The sequence below is a fragment of the Maylandia zebra genome, linkage group LG18 (genome assembly GCF_041146795.1).
Source record: "Maylandia zebra isolate NMK-2024a linkage group LG18, Mzebra_GT3a, whole genome shotgun sequence".
Lineage (NCBI taxonomy): Eukaryota > Metazoa > Chordata > Actinopteri > Cichliformes > Cichlidae > Maylandia > Maylandia zebra.
In genome coordinates, this window is record NC_135184.1 from 21,999,948 (window position 1) to 22,026,810 (window position 26,863).

Sequence of the window (26,863 nt, forward strand, 5' to 3'; positions counted from 1 at the left end):
GCTCACACTGACTGAGCGCTCACGCTGCAAAAAAAGCTAGAACTGGGTTTATGCCCTTTCTGCATTTACCCATCTAAGTGCATGTGTCTTTAACAAAGCAGTTCTGAGCGTGGATGGTCATTTCCTTTGGGCAAGTAAACAATTTGGTTGTAATTTTTGGGGGATTTTTTGCAACACTGAAAAGAAATATTAGGTCTACTGAAAACCTCATGTTGCCTTGACTGTGTATTTAAAAGACAGCAACATAACCAGTCCCATGGATAATCACATACAGGTGTGTGCTTGAGTTGCATGCGTGCAGGGCATGGTGTGTGTGTGTGTGTGTGTGTGTGTGTGTGTGTGTGTGTGTGTGTGTGTGTGTGTGTGTGTGTGTGTGTGTGTGTGTGTGTGTGTGTGTGAGAGAGAGAGAGAGAGACCACAAAGTGGATGGATGAGTTTTCTCGTAAAGGCCAGCACAGATGTTTCTTGGGGTTTTTTTTTTTTATTTCCCCCTCAAACCGGTTGAGGTTTTCTCTAGAAAGTCGCAAAACAAGTTGTGTTTACATACCCACCAAGGTACAACTGATGAAAAACACCAGCCAGGCTATTTTAGTGAGTTAGACACTGGCCCATGCTATCAACTTGTAATTTCTGTTTGACAAAAGGAAGTAGCCATGCCATTCCTTTTCCCCTGCAACTTCTGAACTCGACATGCAGGAACATTTTAGTTAGTTTGTTTTTTTTATATATCACTGAAAATTAAGTAAAACTATCGTACCTTAAAAAAATTTCAATATTCTCATAGGTATCATAAGGTAATCTGTATACAGATTACTGTACATATGCACGTGCTTTTTCTCACTTCCTGCGCTATAACACCTTTACCCAAACTGACGTTGACAATGCTATTTTATATTTAATATTTTCACACATATGTGATAAGTGCAATTAATTAATGGAAAGGTCACCCCGCAGTTTAGCGTCTTAGGCCACGAATTCAAACAGCATGGCCAATTAAGACAAACTTTATTATATTCTCACCCATGTTTACCTTTAGAGAGGATGGACTCCCTCAACTGTTTGACACTTGGGATCATTTTTCGTAGCTCGGGCGCTATTTGAGAACAAAATTAAAATGCAGGGAAGCCCATAGGCAAAATGAGACAGCCCCTGAAGTCGATATTGAAACATATTTGGACGGCCCACATGCCAATCAAAATTTCCTCGCATCCTATTGGTCCTCCCCCCGATATTATCGTTCCATCTTCTGCTCGTCTAGTCTGTTAGGCTTTCCGCTGTCCCCATCCGCCAGTACACATAGACCCCCTCCAAATTGGTACTCAGATCCTTTTCTGTTTCGTTCGCAGCTACGAAAAGGTGACATTTTGCGGTGTGTACAACCAACGCTGCATCAGTACACAACAACGCTACTGAAGCGTGCTTGGCTCGATTTTTTTTCCCTTTTTAGCTGAAATCGGACACCGCTGATGTTATAGCGTCAGTGTCCTCCCGCAGGCTGCGCTGCGGAGTGATATTCCATTGGAACCGACAATGTGGAGGGTGTTAAAATGTCTACTTGGAAAATGAAATGGTTACAGTTTCTTTAACACTGAAGAAACCGAGTAACACAAGAGTTATGGTTCGTGGGACACACTTGTGTTCAGCTTCGTGACAAAAAAGACAGCGAGTCGAGGCGACAGAGGAGCGCTTCATATTCTCTTTCCTCATCTTCATCAAGCCACAGTCCGGACCACGGGGAAAGGATCCTATCCCTAACTTTGTTTTTTTTTTCCTCCTCTTTTTGTACTCCAGCCGCTAATTTCTCTGTGTTGGATGTCACATTGTTAAATTCAGGTAAATGCGTGCTAATATACATTCATAACAAGCAAATGCATTTCAAACAGAAGTGGTTCCTCACGTTGTTAGCGGAGTAATAACCAAGTTTTTAGCGCATCGTTGAAGTTGTGCTGTGAGTGCCACAGCCGGGAAAAGCGGGGTCCTTGTTTTTTTCGGCCCGAGCGAACTTGCACTGTTATTAGTAAGTGCCAGGGGCTTGTGTGGGCTGAAAAAGACTTCTTTGTTCACTTCAAAGAGCTATAACGTTAACGCACATTAGCATATGACCAGACTGAGTGAGCTCCTCCGGGATTTTGTTGTCTGTACTGGTAGTGTGAGGTGTTTATGGACGCGAACATTCGCCGTGAAGCGTTAACGCAGACAGGCGGTGTTGGCTGCTTTTCTCTACTTGTGGGAAATGCTAAACATTTCCAGCGCTTAGTGAAATGAATTTTATACATTTATTTTAAGTTTTATTAATTTATCCAGGGGCACGTTTATAAACCACAAAATTACGTATGTAAAAATACCCCAGTAAAAAAAAAAAAGTATTACTTGGGTATTATTCATCCCCCCTTCAGCCTCTCAACCGTTAACCACAGCAAAGAAGCAGCGATAAGGTCGCCAAACGCTTTAGTTTCTCTTCCCCACTTATTTTTTAACCCCCCGATATTATTTTATAGCGTTTTTACATTACTTATTGTTTTATTTAAGTTTCTACCATTCATCTGAAACTTTATGAAAGAGGGGGGGGGGGGCGAGTCTTTGTGTGCATCAGTGTCTCATTCTGCTGCTCGACGTCAGGGCAGGCAACAGGTTTTTAAGTCCTTTTAAACGGCCCGCAGGATTTTTAACCGAGCGATGAGCCGCCGATGGCTCTCTTGTGAAGCCAGGTTTCACCACTTGCATTGCTATTTCTGCCGTAAAACTTTTTTTCTTGACACCTAAATGGGCAGGCCAAAGGTGGGGGTGCTCAAGACAAGCGTATGCAACTTCCATTTGTTAGGAGGGGCTGAGCACTTATCCCCCATTTTGACCTCAGCTCACTGAGAGAAAATGCTAGATTATATACTGTCAACGCATTGTTCCTGAACCAACAGTTTCTCCCTACTGGTAAGTCATAATGCTGTTGTGTCAGTATTTATCCGGCCTTTCACCATTGTTAGATTTAGTGTGCGCGTCTTGACTTCGGGGTAAAGTAGGTTTTATTGGCTTTATTGTTAATATCTATTGTTGACAAAGTACTAGGGTAACTCGCAGTATTTCCAAGTCTGCTGTAATGGATATGACAGTGGTATTCAAATTACTGATATTTTAATGGGTTGGGCAGTGCAGTTGTAGTTGCCATGCATAACTAAAATTAACTGGCTTTCCCCCTTTCTGGTGTATAGTGTTTAGAATAAAAGCCAATCTTCAGTCGTGGCATTGAAATGTTTTTGTTGGGTTTTTTTTTTTTTGAAAAAAGATCAATCATAATGAAAAATATATTACAAATTATATTAAAGGCCGGCAAGTGTACATCCCACCCTAGCCTTATTGTTGTTGTTGTTGTTGTTTTTTGTTGCTAATTTTAGTATTTACTTATCCTGTTGCTGTCTTCACTCAGTGCACTATGAAAATAACCAAAACATACAGGTTTATTGCTAAATAAAAGAAACGAAAAACATTTTGAGGCACACCAAGGAGGTCTGGGCATCTCTCTGAAGGAAAATCATCAGTACTGTGATTAAAATATAGATATGTATTTTTAATTTTAATAACTTAAAAAAATTAGGTTTATTTTTTATAATCCAGGGGAAGGAAAAACAACAGAAAAATGCACTTTCTGTTAAGTAAGGTGGTATCAACTTTAGATGAACACCATTGGCGATTATGTGCCTAGTCACCCCCCACGGCCCATTTTAAACCAGGAAAAACCCTGACATGTAACACTCCCAGTAGATTGTAGACATAAGGACAGCCTCCCAGTGGTTGTCATTTGAAAATTCCTGAAGTTTATTCAGTATTACACTGTGCAGATATTTCAGTGTTCTGTTTGCAGTATGTACTTTTCACATAACCTGTTATTAGTGTTGGCAAATAAGGACCCAAAATTCTACTGTTGCTGGGTCTAATAAATTAATTACCTGCTCTTTTAATTTTACAAAATATCTTCAGGTTGCTTTTAGGTACAAATGGGTACGTTGGTACAAAATATTTTAAAGTGGCAAGTTTTAAAACTTGAAAATGTCTTTATGTCAGTCATATTGCCGCCAATCGTTTTTAAAGATTGCTAAAGGCTGGTTATTTGTGTTTGTTGTAGCCATACTTTACTTTTGCTTACCGCTAATGATCTCTGAGTCGACTCTGAATTTAATCGACATCTCTGACGCAAAATCAAGATGTGATTTCCTCCAGGTGGCATTTCTTCTTCTTCTATTTTTCTTTCTTCTTTTTGTTTGTGACTTTGTCCACAGTGTGTAGAAATGATTCTTCTCAAGGTGTTTTCCCCACTCAGACTGCATTTGCTTTGATATAGGCTGGTACTGTTTAGGACTCCAAAATAGTGTGTTACCACTTTGTAAATTTTAGTGAAAACAAAACTTAAAACATGTTGGGTTTTGAGGTTGGAGGGAGGAGTTTGAGTTTAGTGCCTGACTGACAACAAGTGCAGTGTGGCCTGTGGCCAACCATGGTCACTCATGTTAGATGTGGCCTACCAAGTTAAGATTTTCATAACTTGGTCAGTATCTCGCCTGCTTTATGGCATTTGAATGGTAAAAATATAGAGCAGAGGAATTTGCAGTTTATGTATATCTACCGTTGCACTATGCTGTTTAATTGACTTCCCTCAGTGCTTTTACGATGCCTGCATTACTACAGTGTGAGAAATCTATTTCATATGGACATTGTAGTGCAGATCCATATATCTGAATTTTTGTAATGTTACTTTATTTTTTTAGAGAGAGAAAAAGAGGTTTTGATCAGCCTCAGCCATTTTTACACACACACACACACACACACACACACACACACACACACACACACACACACACACACACACACACACACACACACACACACACACACACACACACACACACACATCATTTCTGCTGATTGAGATTACATTTTATTTAAAATCCTAACATTTTTTTTTGTGTCTGTATTTCTCAGCTTTTTAATTGGGGAATAACATGTCATCCTTACCATTAGGAGTGATGAATGGCACGGTGAAAATGACACCGTATTTATACAGGTGAACGAGCTAAATGATCAAATTTCCTGGAAATCTGAGCTGAGTGTAATAAGCAGTAAATATGTTTGTCTGGTTACTATATTCATATAAGTAACGTTTTTATAATTTGACCATTTCGCCTCCATTTTTGGATTAGATATATTGCAGAAGGCACCAGTTGTCAGAACAGTTAACCATCTAACAAAGAGGCAAAATAAACTTACACGCTCCTTACCTTTGCTTGTAGTCGCTTGCTGAGACTGAAAAGCCCAAGTGAAGAGCAGCAGCAGAGAATGGCTGCAGTGGAAACAGACAAGGAGCTCAGCGACTTGCTGGATTTTACCGCGGTAAGATTTCTCCAGAGATTGCTTGAACTTGTTGAGTGAGCATCTCATACAATTCATCATATTCTCACAGATGGCAGATTTTAACTTTCATAACAGATTTTGAACACTTGTCAAGTAGATTGAAGTATGTATGGCATTCATGTTTGAGCAGGAATTGAAGGACTGCAGCGGGTACATGAGAAGGTTTTATATGAGACTCTTGTTGTCTGTTTAATTTGTGGTGTTAGTCAGGCAAAGCTGCATTGTGGAGATTGCTTTATGCCTGTCATACCTGCTGGTTAAACAGGATAAGATAAAGGATAGGGTAGTATAAATTATTATCTAACTATCCTTCCCACTAATGAGGAGGGAAAGTCTTACACTGAAATCCAGTGGTTTGTTTACAGTGTCGTTCCTCTCTTTCAGATGTTTGAGCTTCCAGTTTCAAATGGCAAAAACCGGCCAACAACTCTCAACAGCCCTAAATTTGGAGGTTCAGGTAAGAAAGAAATCTTTTAGACATTTGTTTTATCTCTGAGCCTTATGTTTCAGGTCAAATTTCCTTTAAAGACATAATGATATAAATGCCAATACTGAACAACCGATACCCTTCTCATCTTTTCTCTCAGCTAAAGGTAGTGAGAAATATTGGGGTTTTTTTTGTTATTATCTGAACCAGTGAGGGGCTTTTTCCAGTTTCAGTATCCGACCTTCGCACACTCTGTGTTTTGAATTAAAATAGAATAGGAGACAGTTCCTTCTCACCTTTGCTTCTTATAAACGGTTTTTCGATCAGACTTTTTGAGAGAACTTCAGGAACAATTGTCATCTTATTTTACATTATGCAGAACAAGCATCATCTTCCTTACACTTCCTCATCCTCACCTTCTCAGCTGTTGCCATTCAATCACGTAAGGACAAAGGCAGAGGGTGGGGGTGGTGGAAGCAGCCCAATTAATCTCCTGTGCTTACTCTGTGAAAAAGTGTATTCCCTTGTCCTACAATCTTGCACCCTACTTTTTTTCTCCACATTTTCACTTAGATCTATTATCTGTCCCAATCAGCAACCCCACCAGGCGGACACTTGCAGTCAACATTAAGGCGCATGTGTTGCTTGCAGTGTAAAAAAAGAGCCTCAGAGATGCCTATGACATTGCTTTGAACATTTATCTGTATGTGTATTTCCTACAGTAGGCCTGCCTGGGTTATACTTCATCAAGTTGATTGATAAGGAACAGCAGTTGTCATTCAGTATGAGTGGGCAAACAATCAGTGTCATAGATGGAGCTAAGGCAGTTGTTAACTTGTGGGCCAGAACTAAAGAGGAGATATAACTGGATTCATTTTCATTACACCCTGACATTAGTTTGTTTTTACTTTTGCTTTGCTTCACTCTTAAAAGCCTAGCAAAACCAGCGTATCTACAAGGTTGCACATCAGTGTTGGCTTAAAAGCAGATACAGCAAGGTGACAAACTTTAGCAATTTAAAGACAAGATTTCAAGTTGATCATAGTGATTCTTGGCATGACAAACAGGGTTAACTCAATATCCTTTGCTTACACTGGTTGAACTTGTGAGACGCTATCAAAGGGTTACTGATGTATATTTGGGGCACAGTGTTATGTTCTTTCTGCTGTTAAATCATGTATGATCTATACTGTTCTTTGAATTAGAAAATGTTAGGTAGTTAGCTTAGTGTGGCATCAAATTTAGAAGAAAGAGGGAAACATTGTTCCAAAGTTTAAAAGTACACCTTTGAAAGCTTAAAAATTTGATCAAATCTTGTCAGTCTAAGAGAGTGTGACTTCTGGAGAAGGTGTGTGTGTGTGCGTGTGCGTGTGCGTGCGTGCGTGCGTGCGTGCGTGTTTTATTTTTTTTCTTCTTCTTTGTACGAGGAAATGACTTCCTGAAGTCGTGTCATGTCAGTGATGTTACGAGGTCTGCCACCATCAGCCTAGCCACAGAGACCTATACTAAACCGACCATGTTTCTGCAACAGGCCAAAATACTGTTGCGCAGATTGATTGTTTTCTCTAATCAGGAAATGAGACACATTCTTTGTTGTTGTTTGTGTATCTCAGTGTGTTAAAAGATCCTTGCATTTCATTTTTAGAATGAAAGCTTTGTTTCCTACATTGTTTTCTTTCTTTTTTTTAATGTAGTACTAAATTGTACTGTTTTCTGACTTTTGGGGATTAGGGATGGGTACCGAAACCTAGTAGTAAACAGGCAGCAGTGCTAAACAATTAAGACCTTAATACTGACAAATGTCAGTTTTCTTTTCTGTACTGGAGAAATCATGTCATATGCTATTCCTAATTCAGAAGAAAGCTGTTCTGCGCAAAGAGCAGTGGCAGCACTGGGTACCAAACACACAAGTTCAGCAAGTACCACGTTCAGTGGGGGACATGAACAGTCTATGGAAACATGGTCTAAATGCATCACATGAGGAATGCATGGTTTTCATCTGCCTGGCTCTTTGTTCATCTCTCAGTGACCCATGCATGTAGTGTTTGGTTTCATGGTTTAATGATTAACAGCAGGCAGCTGATTGGGTGTTTCTGAATTCGGTCTGATATAATCATGTCATCACTTGTCATTCTGATAGTCACGGTTTCGTTTTCAGAGCACTTAGAGCTTAAGCAGATTCAGTGATAAGATCCATGATTTGTACAGTTGAGATAAGAAAATAAAACTCCAAAACAAAAAAGGTACTGTTAAAACACTCGGCCAATAAGCAGTATCATTAGTAGTAGTGCTGTTTAAAACCTAATAGTACAACTAAATATGATTTCTTTTGCAACCCAGCTTACCTTTCACTCGTTTTTTTTCTCAGTGTACTTTCATTTTTTTGGTTGCTGGAAACTGAGAATCCTAAAATATATTTTTAAACTTTGGAGAGAAATGCAGAAGAGAAGGAGGTAAAAAAAATTTGCATGAAATGTTTCATTTTTCAAACGTGTTCGTGATTCTCAGATACTGAAAGTCACAAGTTAAATCCATCCATCTGCCAGTACATTTTCTTACCCACTTAACCAACTTGGAGGCTATTCCAGGTGCCACAGGGTGGGAAGCAGATTTGATCTTTAACATTTTAATCCCTGGCACATATTGCTGTTAAAATTGTTTAAAAAAAAAACCCAAAACATCACCTGGTTTCAGGTCCTGGTTTAATGTAAAGTTTTAATGTAAAAGCACTATATGGTAGTAGGATAGGGTGGATTGTGTTGTGTTTGAGAGGTTGTCGGTAACTCACAGCTTAAAAACAGTCAGAGCTTTGCTATTGTACATTGTTCAGTATTTCATTAACAGTGTTCACTCTCTTGAGATTTATCTGACATCATGCTTTGTGTCTGTGTGACTCACTTTGCAGAGGGAAGGAAGAAGTTGTGTAGACAAATGGCGCACTCAGTTATAGGTGCCTGGGGCAGTGTTCCTGTAAAAACGAAGACATGTCTGCAAGTTTGGTCAATGTATGTGCCTGGGTTTTGCTCATGAAGCCTATGACTCAGGCTGGCTGTCTGTTTCCAGTGTCTTTCTTCCTGTGTAATTATAGACTAGCCATGCTTAAAGGGGCGTTGCATGCTGGGAGGAGAAGTGCATTGGGGTTCTCCAGAGACTTTGTCTGATGTTACTCACCCTTCTCTTCGTTTTCTCTTTCCAGTTGTGGTAATTTGTCTGAATAGCGCGCTACTCATTATTTTCTCACGAGCGTAGCACTTCAAATGGCGTTAGCGGAAATGTGGTCTGTAGAGAGCTATATAATTTTGTCCTTTTTTTTATTTTTTTTTTATTTAATTCGTAGCCACACAATTGCTCAAAATCCTGTGGATGTTTATGTATGATGAGGTTTCTTGCAGTGTTGGCAGTTTGATCATTTTTATCTGTTAAAGCACTCTAAATTTTCCTATAGAGCTGGATGAGCATAATTTCCGAAAAGGAGGATGTAGATGAGTAACACATTACAAAAAAATGATTTGTCAGAAACATGAAGGCCCTGTTGGAGGTAGTGAGGAGGAGAATAGAAATACATCCAGTATGTGCTTTTGTCAGAGAGAGGGTCACATTCTGTGGTTTTGACAGATTTAAACAGGGTTATGACTGTTGAATTCCTTTAAATATAGAGTAAGTACACATATTTATCTGTCCATATGAAATGACACAAGAATCCTGCATGAAAACAAGATGATATACTTTTGAGAAAATGACCAGACATCACAGTTTTTCTGAATCAGATTAATTTCATTCATTTTTATTGCATTGATAGTAAGATTCTTTTGAAATGGTAGTAGTTCAGAAAGGGTAGGTTCTGTTATAACGATCTAATAAGTAATGTCACTATTTTAATTACTTCATCAAAGCAGTGCAACAGATTTGATTACTTTTTAAATAACTTTTCTAAAATGTTTAATTGGGGGACTGATTCTGGTTTTTAGTAAGTTATATTAACTTACATAATTAAATTATGTAATGCCCTGTAAATATCAGGTCACAAACCTTTTACTTACTATATAGTGGCAAAAATCAGGACAGGTGTGTGTTTTGCATAATATGCTGAGGTTGGAGAAAACCATTGGGAAGCAGCAGCGTAGCAAGAACAAAAATCAAGCTGTTTTGAAAAGGTAACATTTCTTCTTCTTCTTTTCTTTTCTAATAAAAAAGGTGCATTTATATAAGTTTTAATTTATTAATTGATTTTTTTCATTGATTTTTTTTTTTTTTTTTACTTTTGACTCTTGCTGTTAAATTTGCTTTTACCATCAATTACAACATGAGTTAATCCCAGTAAGTGCCTTGAAGAAGGACAGCTACCTTATACAGGTCTTCTAAAATGACAGGATTTCTAGATGTTTCTGCAAATCAGACCCCATGAGAGGTTTTAGTTTTCTTGCTAGAAGGTCTTCTAGCACAGTCTAAATCACAGGTTCTCCACATGGATTTTGTTGAACATATGGTCACATGATCCTAAATGTTTGTGGGGTTTTGTTTTGTTTTTGCTGCAGAGATGTGTAGAAATATTAGTATGTACGTTACATAGAGAGAGTGTGAAATGAGCGTTGCCTCCTGTTTAGTTGCAGCATTTATGGACAAACATGGCAACAGTGACAGTGTAAATGAATACTTTCAAAAGCACAGCACTAATTAACCTCACCCGTCACAACGCGGTGGGGTTGATTAGAGCCTTAACAATAACAAAAACATGAAATATACATCGAGTTAAATTGGATATCAAAGTTTGATGAAAGTGTAAACAAATTAAAAAGAACATAACGATATGAGAGAGTTCATTACAGCAGCTAAAAGTTAAACACAACTTATAACCATGTAGCTTAATTAAAACACAGTTATATATAGTTGATGAAATACAATTTGACAAAGCAAATGTAAAATGTCAACTTGCACAAATAGCTGAATAAGTGGCTGAGTATATTCACAGTCCAGGAAATCTGTTTTCAAAATCAGTTCGCAGCTGTTCTTTGTCTGCCAAGCAGTTTTTGGGTTAACAAAATAAGCTGAACCTCTGAGTTACACAGTGGGTCCAGTGAATTTTATTTAAATTGTGTCACTATCAATCACTCTTTTGCCTAAATTAGTAAGAGTAGGAAAGCATGGACAACACATTAAAGTAGTTTTGTTTTTTTGTTTTTTGTTAAAGCAATGCGGCGGTGTGGAAAAACAGACCACTTGGTAAATAATACCATCGATTTAAAAAAAAAAAAAAAAAAAAAAGATTGTAGATTTACCATTACAAATCAGGTTTCTCTATCTTCTACGTTGCTATTTCTATTCCTGTCGAAGAAGAGAAGGTGCCACATATTAATGTCCTGCTAATTAGCGAGATAGTTGTGTTATGGTGCGTGATTCTGAATGTGCAGTATTCATGTCGATCGGTCAAATAAAGCAGCTGAAATACTCCACTGCTCTGTAAACCCACATTTCATTCTAATATGCTAAATCCGTGAAGTGGAAATTTGATTCTTTAAATAGTTGGTGTATTTATTTCATTTTTTAAAAATATTTTCAGAAATGCACTTGTTATCCATAACAGTGTAAAATAGAAAACACTGAATTGAAGCCTTTTCTTCTCTCTATTGTGGGCACTGATGATTTACAGCAATAGTAATTCTTTTACACATTTTCTTTATCATCTTTGATTGACATGAAGAGTGACAGCCAGCCATAGAGAGGGGACAAGACATTTTCTCCTTCATCTCCTATTCTGCTGCTGCTGTTTGTATAGATCACAGTTGTCACAGCAATCTAGCAGCTCTCGGCAAAGTGGACCCATCACTCTGCCGTACTGCTGATCCTGTCATGATTCTAGCCCCCCTCTCCCCCCCTCCACTTTTTAATTAGACAACAAAACAAAAATATGAATATTCATAGACCTGTGCTTCATTAATATGCACAATTATGCAAATCAGTACGCAATTAAGCTTCAGCTTCCCCCCCAGAGATGCCGTGTTGCGGTACGAGAGGAGATTGAGAGCAAGGGGACAGGCAGGAATTTCTGCTTCACCAATCCTTAAAATCACCCCTTTCAAACACATTCACCTCTTTGAACGCTGAGGCGCTCCGGCCAGGGATGACTTGTGCAATTTGTGCGAGATTGAGACCTTGAGTCTGTGTTAAGACGAAGGTGTAGGCCAAGTGTGTGAGAATAGATGAGCTATGAATGACTGTTGCCATGGAAAATGTAAAAGAGTGGAGTGGGAGAATGAAGAATGTTGAGGATGATTCTGGGAGCCTCACACTGGGTGTTAATTATTCAAACTTCCTACAGCTCATATCCACGCTATGTGACAGCACTGTCACTATGCTGTCTCTGTGTGAGCTGCGAAGTGAAGCTCCTCGGTGGAGGTTACTTCGAGCTGCCTGAAAAACTTGTATCAAAGCAAGTTCGCCAAGTTAGACATTTCTTTGCAAAGTGACACTGTAAACCTGTGACAAGAATTTAGTGGCTAATGGCTAACCCAGTGCTTTGTCTTGCAGGTATAGATGAGAGGAATGGGTCCAGTCCCTGGGGAACAGGGGAACAAAACAGTCCATCTTTCAACCAGGGAAGGGTATGGCTCATTTTCACTTATTGCATTAAGAAAAAAAAATAAACCCTTAATGTTACAGCCCAGGTTCCTGCCATTCTCAATAATGTGAACAGCCTAAATTAATTTAATTTAAACGATGTCAGAACTGATCTGTAAAGTCCAGCATGGTGTTGCATATTAATTCTGAAGCTTTTTATGACTTTTTTTCACACCTTATAAAAGGTCAGTACAACAGTACTGGAGTGCTCTACAGTGCTGTAGAACTGTATTCAGGGTTTCTAGCATTGAAGTTGTTAAGCTTGAGGGTAGCAGTAGACTCATAAGCTGCATCAGCTTTTATCTGAGATTGAAAAAATAAACAAAAATTCTCAAATCTTTAGGCCCAGCAAGGGGTCTTTCTTAGGCCCATGAGCTGGGAGCTTGAAATACTTTCGCAGAATACTCTACTTTTATCTGCAGGAGTTTATTTTCTTACATGGTAGCTTTGGTCTTTATTTATTTGTGTTTCTATTCCTAATACCTTTTGTTTTCTTTCCCTCAGGGTTATGGAGAAGAAGGCCTTTACAGTGAACAAGAGGCCATGGCTTCTGCTCCCATATTTGAATCAGGGATCGTTGGTAAGGACTTGTTAACTAAACTGAATAAGGCACATTGTCCATTTTACAAACCAAAGAGAGTCGGGGAAGTGTGAGGCAAATGTTGATGAAGATTATAATCGTACTTAATTATGGAAGAACACTGACTGAAAAACACAAGTCTATATGAATGGGTAGTGTGACTGAATCAGAACGAGGAGTTGTTTGGGGGACAGAGCAGCTATTCTTAGGTTGGACACTAACATATCAGTTTAAGGCAAAAGGTTTTTAATGGATGAAGTGTGAGTAGGGTAGTGGGGAGGATGTGGAGGAAGGGTTTGTTTGTGTGCAGTTTGTGTGTTCAGTGTGGGAGGGGTGCGGAGTGTAAAGGGCACCCATGCACAAACAAGGCTGTCCCTTGGGATTACATTGGCCTATAGCTCCCCTCTGTTAACTGGCAAAGGAGGCGGGTGTTTGTGAGCACAATTGCCCCAGAAGCATTTATAATGGGCCAATTTGTCTTTTTTCTTTTTGCTGTCCGCGGCCATAAATACCGCAAGTCTTCATATATACTCACATAATGGGAGGTACCCAAATAGAGAAAAGGGGATAGACAGTTTGTAATTTAACATAAAAATACCCTCTACATTTTTAGAACCTTAACCTGATTTCATGTAATTTCCCCTCAACAGGGAAGGCAGAACAAGGACCATACTCGTCACTTGGAATGCAGGTAAATAAATTTGAATGGTGCTTCATCCCCATTCGCTGAAGCTTCTTTTCACAAATTTTGACTCTTGGTCAGTTTTCTTACTTTCTTTTTAATTTACGTCTCATATTTTGCACTCTGTAGCCGGGCTTCATGACCAGTGAGATACCCATACCCAGTCCTGATGCCCTCTCTCCATCTGGCACAAAGCCAAACTCTCAGTTTTATCCCTCCTATACAGGGAGCAACCCTCGCAGGAGACCCTCACAGGACCCCATAGGTAAGGGTGCAAATTATTATTTCAGGCAGGGTGTTGAACACTTAGAAACCGAATCTTCTGTCACATTTATCGTCTTGTTCTGATCTATTTTAAGGTTGTGTGTACAATCACTTCTCCTGTTGAGGTTTTTAAAAAGTGTCTGAAAAATCTCACTTCTTCTTAGTGAGAGAAAATGAAAATCCTGAGCTCCCAGGGAAGAAAATTGGTCAATAACATCACCTTCATTATCTTTAGATTAGACATTAATGAGCAGTAACAAATGCAGATTGATGGATCAATTCGGCAGGAAGAATCTTTGATTGTATAGTTACTGGTACAATAAGGTCTTTTTGTGTAAGCTGGCTGATATGATTTCCCCTCCTGTCTGCCTCCCCACAGAATCGCAGGCAAAAAAGATCAGGAAGGTGCCCCCTGGCCTGCCCTCCTCTGTGAGTACTTCATCCATACTTCAGCCCCATACTGTATCTTGCATTCACTCCATGCGAGCCCAGGTTTTAATGCTTTACGCCCTTTTTCACATTCCATTTGGCATCTGAAGCCGCTCCTTGGCTTGCAGAGCAGTGTAAAAGCTGCAGTACAGGACTTCCAGCTCTTACAGCTGCGCATCTGCACCACCAAGTAAAAAAGGAATCGGGAAAAAGCCACTCATTCACCCAGTCCCTACATTTGCAGTATGTATTTATAGTGTGTTGTATTTGTAGGCCCTTTACTTTATGACCACATTTCTTTCCCGCTGCCAAGTATACTCGTTAGATCACAGAAGAGAATTCATACTGGGGTTTGATGCTTCTTACTCCTCATTTTTTTCCCTCCCACTCTCCCTCTCTGGGCACCCTATTTCCTCATTTTCTCTACCCTCCACCCCACCCCACGCCAGCTCTCTCTCTCCTTCCCCCTCCACCGCCATCACCCGCAAACAACAGCCCTCCCCTTTCTTTCTCCCTCCCTCCCCCTTCCCTCTATCCCAGCTGCCAGAGAAGTTGGCCGCCATCCAGGATACGGCAGATGGTTCAGTAATTAGGAGTGCATCTCTCCGTTCCCTCTTCTCCTCTCCCCACTTTTTTCTCTCCCTTTTCTCTGTGTAATCAAATTATAGAAGAAAACTTCAGTCCATTTGGATTTGAGACTTTCAGACACAGTTTGATACTTGAATTTACAAAGAATGGCCTTGATTGAGAAAGTTTAGGTGCCATCATAAACGTACCAAATCCAGCTAAAGCTTCCATTATATGGTCACATCGTCCCATCCTGTCTGTAAACTATTCTCAGCATGTTTCTGTTTAACAGGTTAATATCGTTAGCTTCATAGCATAATTGCCTAAGTCATTTGACTAAGTCAATGACTTAGGCACTTATGCTATGAAGCTAACGATATGTAAAAATGGTGGACAGGGCCCATAAAAGTGCTGGCATGATTCATTCAGTACACACTACCGCTCTGTGCTCATGCCTGTAAAAATGTTGTAATCCTCTGTTTATTCAATTTAAGTAGTAAAACCAGATAGAAAATAATAGATTCTAACCTTGGATTGAACCCATACTTTTAAGGGCTGTAATCAGGTACCTACTGCATATGTTATTTTAGTTTTGATGTTTCAAATACCCCAGAAGCAGTTATTTTTAAGAACATAGTTTTGCTTATCTACAGAATTATGTTCAGAGAATTTTCCAGATGAAGTTTGAGCAAACCCACTTGTGTGTTTTAAGTGTTTTAAGACAAATGTAAATTAAGTTACTGCATGCCATGCTTGCAACAAGTCATCATATAATTTAGCAGTTACTTAGCTTTATCACACTGAGCATTCAAGGACTGAGCTGTTTTTGTTTTGTTTTTGTTTTTTTTGGTAGGTTTATACATCAGCCTCAGGGGAGGATTTTAACAGAGACAATGCTTGCTACACAGGCTCCAAGACAGGAAACGTCTACCCACCACCATTCTTCATGCAAGGTCAGTTGAAACAACATGTTTTGAAATCCCCCCCCCCCCCCCCTTTTTTTTTCTTTGTGTTGAGTTGAAAAGTTCAGCCTGACTTAAACACTTTCATAAGGTTTTTGTGAACTGAGAGGTGAATCGCTCACCTATGTAGAAAACAAATATCCTTTATTTTCCTTCATAGCTTTTACAGCAGAAATTAGTTGTCTGTAGATGCTGTCACTGTATGCCAGTAAACACGCTGTGGTGCCGGGGTGTTGAATGGTGCATCACGGTTGAATGAAGTGATCACAGTAATGTGACATGTCTCATATGTAGCCTTCATTGTCCTTTTATCTCTTGTGGCTGGTTTTCTCTCGGCCTTCTTGCTTCCCCCCCCCCCCCCCACTCTGCTGGATGTCCCCTGACAGAAGGCCTCCACCCGCCCTCCGACCCATGGGGCTCTGCCGGGTCGATGGTTCAGCCTGGTTATTCTGCCATGCTGGGCAACTCCCCCCATCTGAGCCAGCATGGTCCCTTTACTGCCATCAACCCCCAAGACAGACTGGTAAGCTCTGCAGTCACACTTAGGTTTGTTGATGAGGTCAACAACACACATTAAGACAAATGCATCATTAGGAGCTTCTGTCTGCTTTTCTTTTTAAATGGTTTTGTGTGTTTGCTTTCAAGAAACGGCAGCCACTGCCCCTCTCTCCTCAAAATTACCCCCTGCATGCCAGTGAAGTGAGCGGGGCTCATCCTTCTGGCTTCCACTCTGGCTCCAGCAGCTTTGGAGTCCCCAGCCACACCCCCCCCATCACTGGCAGCGAAACCATTATGGGTAAATCCTTTAATGTGTGCTCCTTTATTTTATTTTATTTTTGAAAAATGCTGGTGTTGTCCTAATTTAAATTATCTGCTATCCTAATTGATGATTATTACTCCCCCCCCCCCTCCCTCCATTTAGCAAATCGGGGTGCGATACCCAGAAGTTCAGGTGATGAGATTGGAAAAGCTTTGGCATCTGTAAGTAACAATATATTATAATCACATAGTTTTAAATATTAAACATGATTGCTCTGTTTCATAATACATATAAATTGTTATATTGCATTTCATTAAATAAAAAAACAAAACAAAATTCTGTGTCCAGATCTATCCTTCAGACCCAAACAGCAACGCTTTCCCTCCGTCCCCTTCAACCCCCTCTGGCTCTCCTCAGGCTTTATCAGGTAAGTCAGTGACTGTAGTCCTTTAATCCTGAGGCCTCAAGGTCAGCTGGGCCTCAGCTGGCTGTTTTGTAGCTTTGTTTGTTCAAACCATGTATTTGTTCTTTCCTGTGCTACTCCGCAAGGCCATGATACATACTTTGAAAAACCTGTTGTTTTCACTATGGCGATGCATGAACAGTTTAAAGTGACAGTGCAGCTCCATCTGTTGGGTTAACATGGAAGTAATGCATGTTGTTCAAGCCTTTAATTTTGTGTAAAAAGGGATGTTAACTTTCTTATGTTAAGTTAAGCCATGAACTGTTTCAGTGCCATCAATAGATTCCAATACTTCTCATTTCTTACATTACATGGAAAACTAAAAAGCTACCTTGGATATATCTTGTGACCTGCTGGACTTTTTTAATGTGGAGTACTGTTGATTACCAGTTCAAGTTAGAAACATAGATGGGAGTAATCTTAGTTCATGAACTTTTGCCATGTGTCATTGAGTTCATGAAGGCCTTTTTCTTGCATTGGCACTGTACAAACATAGAACTGAGATAAGTTTGGCATCCAAGATTATCTTGACATTTAGGTCATCAGATTTGGCTGCACGTTGGTAGTAAGGAATGGTTCAGTTATTCACCAAGCACTTAACACTACTTTTTTCATATTTTATTAAACCCTTGCTGTAAATGCAGGTGTTTCTGCCACAAACAGGGATATTTTCTCTAGACGTACTGTAACTGGGGTGATATAACTACCCCATTCACAGCTTAACCTTCACTTGATCTTTCTCACACACATACACCAGCCAAATATAGCTTATGAGAGAGGAAGGGAAAATACCGTAAAAATAAAAAGAGGGTGGGTCGCTTCCTTATTTGTATATGCGTTCAGTCCATGCATGAGCTCATCACCACCTAATTCATCAACACTTCTGTTGAATTAAGAAACAAAGTAATAAAAGTGATGCGTATTAGATTATATTGGACAGAGAAATTTCTTTGAAAATTTTAATAAGTTTATACTCAATATCATTCCATATCTATTGTATCTATATCTTCACATTTACTTGATGTCTCTTTCACATTACAGCAGTTTCACGTGTTGAGTTTCAGAAAATTACAGCCCGGTTTTTCTCAGTTTCTCAGCAGTTGATGGTTGGCCACACATGACAATGAACATGATTGGTCCACTTACAGTGAAGGCAGTGAGTCTGTGTTACCTTATTCACTAGAAATGTCTGCATTTCTTTTTGAATTTTGGCCATTTAAACATACATTGCACTTAAATGACTAATAATAACCATGGTGAACTGCGATCTGTTAATGGCCATTACACTTAAGAGACGATATTACACATGAGCCATGTTGTTAAAATTAACAACTGTTTGAACAGTGAGTTCAGATCGTGCTTGTTGTTTGTTCAGCAGTCTGACGTTATGGAGGCGGAAAAAGGTGGGGATGGTGGCTTTTGCATTCCTAGTGGGTAGCAGTTCATGTTATGGATCAATGTTTTAGCTAATAGTGCTTTTTGGGACTAGTTGTCAAATTAAACTATGTAACTTGCAAATTGGTTCTACAGTATAGATGTGAGTATAATGCAATAAAATGTAAACATCAAATGAGTTACAATTGCATTTACATTAGACAAGTAAAAAATTTCCTCTTGGGAATAACCCAAAACAACTTTAGTGGGCAAAAATGAAAAATCTAACAACAAAAGTAGTTTAAGTGGCACACAACCTAACATATGAAATGCAATCTTAAGTATGCATGTTATTTCCACTTGGCCACTGTCACATGAAAGTGACGTTAACAGAACTTCAATTTTGGACCTATGGGTCTGTTCCTTTCTGCATGTCTGCGTCAAGGCTCGTTGTGGAGAACAAATACTAGAATATTTAAAAGCCTGATTAACGACATTCACCGTGATGATAAACACAGTTGGAGAAGGTAAAGAAGATGCTAAACAAGTTGACTTTGATAATTTAGCTTTGAGTCACTAAACACGTGCTAAACAAAATCAAACGTATGTATTGTGCAAAAATCTCTTTGTATATGATGCTTTGCATCTAGGTTGTTGAAGCATCTTGCGAACTTGCCACAGTTATACTGCAGATTTAAGCTGCGTCTTCAGTCGCATACTGGCTCAGTGGTGTTGAAATCGGGGCTGTGTAGGGGCGTATCAGGACTTCCTGTTCTTGTAGTTGAAGGTGGTATTTTTTTTTTTTTTTACTCTCGTTCAACGTTGTTGCGCATTGAACTCGGGAAAGATCAGCGTTAACCTTCGACTGAAAGGCCAAAGCTACAAGGAATGTGTTCAATGCGTCACTGCTTTTTTCTCTTTTCTTTTTTTTTTTGTCCTGTTTTCAGGAGTATACGAACATATTTCCTAATGTTAACAGAAAAGAGAACATAACCATCTAAGACAGGATAAAACTTTAGCATGACGACACGACTGTTTGCACAGTGATGCAAAATGTTTTCTCTACATATGAATATCTCTAAAGGTAAACCTAATAGGCCTTTATGCAAGACAAGCATAACATGTAGCTAAACATTGTATGGAGGCTGTTACTCGTTACTCACTTTAAAGTACCCCAGGTGCATCAATAATAAGAGAGAAAACTTCCCGCTGACAACTACAAATTGTAGGGCTTTTTTTTCTGAATAAACTTGTGATCTTTGTTTCTCAGGCTCTGCATCCCAGTGGACTCGATCTTCTGGTCAGGCCACACCTTCACCTAACTTTGATGGGGGAATTCAGTCTATGGTGAGTAGGTTTTTCACTCTTGATTTTTATTAGAGATTAGAGTTGTACAACCCTTTATGCCTCGTCTTGCCTCATCATTCCACTGTTCTTCTTTCTCTGTTGCAGAGTAAAATGGGGGACCACCTGGATGAAGCCATCAATGTTCTTCAGCGTCACGCCAGCGGGCCAGGGCTTGCTGAAATTCATGGCCTGCTGCAGTCGGGCTTAGGGTTACCGCCAGGCTTGTTAGTTACCGCTGGCAGTGCAGCTGGACTTCCCAGTCGCCTGCAGGGAATGGTGAGATTCATGAATAGTGTGAAAGAAAAGCTGAAGAAATTTAATATTTTAGTTTAATTCCAAAGTACATAGCGAAAGTGGTATGCCCATTTTTGCTACTGTTATGCCAGTATTAAGATTAATTTCTGTTTCAAGGTGTCTGGTCACCACGAGGACTCTGCTAGTCTGCCATCTAGTGGGGGACTTTTGCATGGGCACCATGGCTCTGCATCTGTGCCACCACTCTCTCAGCATGAAGGCTTTACAGGTGCGACTTTCTTTTCATGGTGTCTTCCTGTTTTGTACAGCATGTCTTCTAATACTACACCTCTTTTTGACTGTGTATTGTTTCTTTCATTGTTTTATAAAAATATTGTTCCTCAGTAACCTTTGTTTCTGGACTGTGTGTAGTGCTACCTGGTAACATAAATCGCCCCACTGCTGGTATCAAACAAGAGCTGAAGGACGACGATGAGAACTGCTCCATGACAGACAAGTCGGAAGATGAGAAAAAAGAAATGAAGAACCGCTCTCGAACAAGGTGCACAGAGTCTTAAACCTTATTTTATTAATGCATGTAATCCTGTTTGTTAAATCTTAGTCTGTATTGTAAATTTGACAGGGACTCAGTCTAGTTGTTACTTACTGGTAAAGCTTTTTAGCTTTAGCGATGGTGTCTTATATCAGATGTACAACAAGTGAACTGTACCCATACTGTTGTTTCCTACCTCCTCCTCTACCATGACTCCTCACTAGTCTGGATGAGGAGGATGACGATGAAGATCTACCAGTGGAGATTAAGGCTGAGCGGGAGAAAGTGCGGAGGTTGGCAAACAACGCCCGCGAACGGCTACGTGTGCGGGACATCAACGAGGCTTTTAAGGAGCTGGGCCGCATGTGTCAGCTCCATCTGAACAATGAGAAACCACAAACCAAACTGATCATACTGCAACAGGCTGTTAACATTATACTCAACCTGGAGCAGCAAGTTCGAGGTCAGTGGGTGTCCAAGGAGGAAGGAAGTGGAGGGGAAGGGCATCTTTACAAAATAAAACATCCATATGGCTTCACTTTCCAGCTTCATGTCCTACTATTCTAATATTAAAGCCATCTTGTTGGGATGGTTGTTACTCCATCCACAGTCTTAAACATACCGACTGGTTTTAAACGTTAGTCTTTATGCACCATTTCCTAAAATAGCCAATAAGAAAGGACATGTGAGTAGTAAGTCAAGCTGTCTGGTTGTTTTTAAGACAAGCCCATTCTCCAATAAATCGTAAAAGTTTAATTTTCCTGTAATACACACAGGACTGCTGTGTGTTCTGCAAAGCCTCAAAGCTAGTTGCTTGTTTCAGCGAAAGTGCTTACATGTCTGTCTGCTTCATTTTTGGACAACATTAACAACTTTTGTCTGCTCTTTTTTTGTTTTTGTTTTTTTGCTATTGTCTCATTATGCTTTTATTCACCTATTAAGTTATTTCAGCATTTTAATGTCTTTAATCTCACACAGTGTCCTTTATAGCATGCAAGCAGGGCTCTGTGCTGTGTATTAACCCGCCTTTGTAGCACTGTTTTTGTGCGTGTGTTGCTCTTTCAAGCATTTGAGTCTCTAGCTTTGCTTTACTGTTTAAAATAAAAAGGAATCGTTTCGCCAGTCATTCTCCCATCCCCTTTTATTTTCTTTACAGATGCCAACCGCGACCTATTCTTCCTCTCATTCCGATAAATACATCTCCAGCTGCTGATGTATTTAACATGACACCTTCAGTGTATCTCATTGTGTGTTTCTTCTGTGTCTTTCTGCGTAATGCATTTCGGCACAGGGTGTTGCTTCCTCTCTCTCCTTTTCTGTCTCACTTGCCATAACTTCTCTCATTCTGCTGGACAGTCACAATAATCCCCTCAACTTCCACCCTGGACCCAAATGACCGAAAGCTTTTTTTGGTGATTAAGTACCCTAAAAACACCCTAAAAACTAATGATGCTGGTCAGCTGTAGCATTTTGATCCAGTTCGGGCTTGAAGCCCTTGAGTGTTGAGTCTTCAACCTAAAAACTTAAGTGATTTTAACTCAAGCAGATTTATGTGCCCATGCGCACACACTCCTGCAGTACAGCTCCGCTGAGATCTTCATTGGACGTTTAATTGGTCTCTTTGTGGGAGTTTGCAGTCAGTGCGAAGGTCAATTTTTTCCTGGTAACAGGAAATTAGCTTTAATTTTTTTTAAAAGCAGTCTAACTGGAATTTTAGTGAGACCACCTTGCCTAGGTTCAGTGAGGGTTGTGATTTGGGTTTGTTAACCAGCCCTTCCAACCCCCCACCTGTCCTCCCAGCTGCAGCCTTGTCTCGGTGACCGATGAGAACCTGACTGCTGAGGAGAAGGACCAGAGGGAGCGTGAGCGCCGCCTTGCTAACAACGCTAGGGAGAGAGTGCGTGTTCGTGACATAAACGAAGCCTTCAGAGAGCTGGGCAGGATGTGTCAGGTCCACCTGCAGAGCGACAAGGCCCAGACCAAGTTGGTCATCCTGCAACAGGCTGTCCAGGTCATACTGGGTCTGGAGAAGCAGGTGCGAGGTAGGTCAGCCAATTCAGAACAATCTGATTCCAACAGGCAGCCAGCCATCTCTCAAACATAGCTGGACATCAGTCGCTAGGTAGTCACCCAAAAGACATTCTCTTCTGTTCCTGCTGAAAGTGTAAATTGCAGTTTTCTCTTTGCCTTTATCGCATGCGTGTTGTTTTTTGTTTTTGTTTTAAAGTGGGGGGGGAGAAAGGGAGAGCATCTGAGGAAGTAAATCCCTGCTTTTCTGCCAGACACCTGCAGCTTCTGCCATACTTTCCATTCTCACGTCTTGCTTTTCTCTTTTATATCCCTCTTCTGTAATAAACCATTTGTATGTTCATAACTCTGCTGTGTATGATCTGTAAGGATTTCTCTAAGCTTAACAAGTCCAGTTTTGTGTGTTTTTAATGAATACATCTTTTTTAAATTTTTGTTCAAGAGCGTAATTTGAACCCAAAGGCTGCCTGCCTCAAGAGGAGGGAGGAGGAGAAAGTGTCCTGTGTGGACCCCCAGATGCAGCTTAGTGGGGGTCACCCAGCTGTAGGAGGAGATGGACACAACTCTGTGAGCCATATGTAACTCTTAGGTGAGTTTGCAGACTACGTGGATGTCAAACTCATTTTACACTGTGGCCCACATACAGCTGACTTATTTGATGTGGACTGGACCGACAAAACTCCACTTTCTGTTAGTGGAAAGAAGTTTAACTACACATTCAATCCCTGAGATGTCTTAACATAAGAATAATCTGTCAGCATGACTGTTTGGGCATAAATTATAAGAGGGACATGTGTAGAAATGTGTGGCTCACTTGCTTAACGTGTCCTATAATTATAATACAGAATCTCCAAAAGTTGAATCTGTTCATCTGGACGTAGCGTTTTGTGGGAGAAACGTTTGGTCGCTCATCCAAGTGACTTCTTCAGGAGACTGAAGAAGAAAACGCTACGTCCAGATGAACAGATTCAACTTTTGGAGATTTACTTTCCTGGATGATTGAGAATGCATCAAGACATATAAAGCAGAATCTTTGTAAATTCACAGAATTGGGGAAAAAAGGAACTTCTTTGTTATTTAGTTGTGTATCTGTTACTTAATTACTTTGATATGGTATGAATGGCCATGGTGGAGGTCTTTATCCACAGGAAAAGATGTAAAACTTGTAAAAATACATTTTTAAGTCCAAACATCTATGGCTTTCTTTATAAATATCCAAAGCCATCCAGTGGGCCAGTTTGGAGTCTTTACCAGGCTCATTTTGTCCCCCAAACCTTATGTTTGACACCCCTGACCTACAGTGAGAACATCTTGTTCTTCCGTCTTATGTGTTGTTTGTTTTCGGTGCTTATTTCAATTTGTAGAAGAAGCAATTTTTTTTTCTTCTTTTTCCTTCTAGTTCCTGTCGATTGTACAGCCCTAAGAACAAGAAGCCTTAATATTTCATAGTCATGGATCTCAGCGTGTTAATCGACTGTTGGAAAACACACGCACACACCTCATTACTGACGAAGCAGGTGGCCACATTCCTGACGATGAATCCAAGAATAACAAGCACACTGATACAAAAAGCGAAGAAGAAAGATTTATTGATCTCCACACAGAAACGCGTTGAACTGAGGGCACTGGTTTAAAGAGAGTGGAAACTGGACATAAGGACATTCTTATGATCATCGTAGTTTTGTAAGACATTTAAAAAATTTCTTTATGCTTTGGGAGCAAAACTTGTTTGGATCAAATGAAGCGTTTGGATCAATTGCTCATGAGAGCAAAGTTAGGATTTGTATTGATGGATCATTATCGCCATTCCCATCAGAAAAAAGGAGGTCTTACATTCTTCACAAGAAAAAAGGGTGGATTTATCTGTTTAATTACACCAGAAGTGGGCTTTATGCATAGTGTTGATGAAAATAATAAATATTCTCTTGACTGAATTGAAGAGGCAGCTTACACCTGCCAGTGGAAGCTGACTGCTCTTTTTGCCATGCTGGTAATCCGGGCTGTATTTCCTACATTTATTAAAGCGGCTGAGAAGGCGTCGCACACTCGCACTGGGTTCATGTTTGCTCTTTAAGTGTGGAGCCGACCTGAAAGTCCTACACATCTGTTACTGTCACTGCCATGCAAGTGGAATGGAAAGACGAGAAGAGACAAACACATGACTGTGCAGAACCCACAGTGCTGTTGAATCAAACATGCACACCGACACGCCAACCCCTGTCCGCCCGTGAGGACTTGAGCATCCTTCTCAGTTTCAGCCGCATCAGCCTGCCAGCATCCAATCGTATATAAAGATGCTGTTACAGCACGTAAACCTTACTTAACACAAGTCTCAGAACAGTTTGTGTTGTGGTATATTACATTTTGCTAGAAGACAGAAATAACTGAGTATTTAAAGGGATCATGAGTGTTACTGCCACCTTTTGGAGAATTTATTGCCACTGACTGACTTGTTTTGGTTGCTCGGTGTTTGGTGTTTTGTTTTTTCCCCCTCTCCTTCTGAACAATTGCAGAGCCTGTTATAAGGATCTTCCTTTTGTAGAACTGATTTGTCATTGTTGTTTTTTTACTCTGTATGATAGTTGTAAGAGTTTTGTTTGTATCATTTAAAATGTTTTTGTTTGTTTAAATTGTTTTGAGTGTAAGATGACCCCGTTTAGATTCCAGGAACAAAGTGAGGTGTTTGCTTTAGTGCCAGATGTGGGGGGTAAAAAAAATATTAGAAATGGCTGCAACATCACATGTTGTGACTCTAATTTTTTATTTATTTATTTTTTTTAACTCTTTGAACACAAAAACCTGTCAGGCCGTTGGTAGTTTGATTGTTCTGCTGTTTGACAGTTTCTCTTAAAATGAAATTTAATGGGTTTTTTCTTTAGCTTACCCCCTTCTTCTGCTTCCCCTGATGTCAGACTCTTTGATGAGCCTGTTGATTAGTTTCTGAGGAAGGTGCAGAAGCGGAGGTCTGCACAATCTGCAACAAAATTTGCTGTTTCATATTAATATGAAGCATAAAAAAATAAAAAAGGGTGGCCCTGGTCATTTTCCTTACCATGGGAGTTTTGATATTGGTTTCTCACCAGTGCCTGAATATGTCTCTGCTACACGGTGGATAATGTTGCATTTAAGGATTTGTAGGTTATACCTTTTTTTCCCCCCCTTAAATAATAGAGATGTATAAAAGCATATGCACTTCAGCAAAACCGGTCAGTGTCTCAAACACCTAAATGAAGAGTCACTCTCTGTGACCAGCTTCTGTGTGTGTGTGTGTGTATGTCTCATGAGATGTAAGATGACTTATGTGGTCTACAACTTTGATGCTGAAAACTGTACTTCTTGTCTTTTGTGTTCAGAATTTTACTTATGATTTTGTTCTGAACTGGCATGTGCATTGATACATATGTACAGCTGTATGATATGTCCTTATCAGCTTTATCATTGCAAGCTGATACTGATTTGTAACAGTATTTGTCATTATTTCACAAAGTTGGCCTGTGGAGAAGCCCCCAAATATCATTTTCTTTGCCACTCACTCTGGTCTTTTTCCCTCCACAATAACGTGTGTGTGTGTGTGTGTGTGTGTGTTTGTGATGTGGTTTATTGCTACTGAACACTTTGATTTCTTTACATGAAAGATGCAGTAAATCTGTATCAAACACATGCACCTGACCCTTTCTGCCCACCACAACAGCTGACCTGCTATAGATCTGTCTTCACTCATGTTTGAGGACAACATCTATGTAGGCTATGTCCTCAAAGTGCCTCCAGTTTCCTATTTTTTATATATAAAGTAGATATTGAGAACTGTTGTGTATATAACAGTAATGTAGCAATAAATGTGCCATTTTTATTAACAAAACCTTCCCCTTTTTAGTGTCTTGGTTTTTGAATATACTGCATTACCTGGGTGAATCAGGATCTGTTTGATCTACTCAAATGTTTTCCAGCCATGTTTAAAGATGTAAAAAAAAATTATCTGCTGCATTTTTATACATCTTTATAAAAATCTGTTATGTCAGCTATCATTTCTGCACTTTAACATTCAGTTTATCTGCTCACACAGTTTTAAAATCAGCACATTTTCTGTCATTACAAATCCTGAATCCGTGACTGCCTGAGACGTCCACACGAACCTTCATTCTTAATGTCTCTGCAGTGCAGGCGTGTATGTGTACAGT

General features: G+C 39.8%; 1 protein-coding gene across 4 annotated transcripts; it reads left to right on the forward strand.

Moving 5' to 3' along the window:
* Positions 1-1,257: 1,257 nt before the first annotated feature.
* Positions 1,258-26,544, forward strand: tcf3a (transcription factor 3a). Of its 4 annotated transcripts, none has more exons than XM_024805982.2 (20): positions 1,258-1,833; positions 5,280-5,379; positions 5,785-5,857; positions 12,353-12,426; positions 12,947-13,022; positions 13,673-13,713; positions 13,834-13,969; positions 14,348-14,397; positions 15,818-15,917; positions 16,313-16,449; positions 16,572-16,722; positions 16,849-16,907; positions 17,035-17,113; positions 19,794-19,870; positions 19,976-20,146; positions 20,282-20,393; positions 20,537-20,666; positions 22,458-22,699; positions 23,128-23,274; positions 24,085-26,544. In XM_024805982.2, exons 2-19 carry the CDS (start codon positions 5,326-5,328, stop codon positions 23,265-23,267), a joined length of 1,902 nt encoding a protein of 633 aa, XP_024661750.1. In that variant the 5' UTR covers positions 1,258-1,833; positions 5,280-5,325; the 3' UTR covers positions 23,268-23,274; positions 24,085-26,544. The 4 variants fall into 4 exon arrangements, with proteins under 4 accessions (XP_024661750.1, XP_076733034.1, XP_024661752.1 ...); XM_024805984.2 differs by lacking the exon at positions 22,458-22,699 and adding an exon at positions 20,882-21,120 and having other exon boundaries at positions 1,262-1,833; XM_024805983.2 differs by lacking the exon at positions 1,258-1,833 and adding an exon at positions 2,633-2,928.
* Positions 26,545-26,863: the final 319 nt, after the last annotated feature.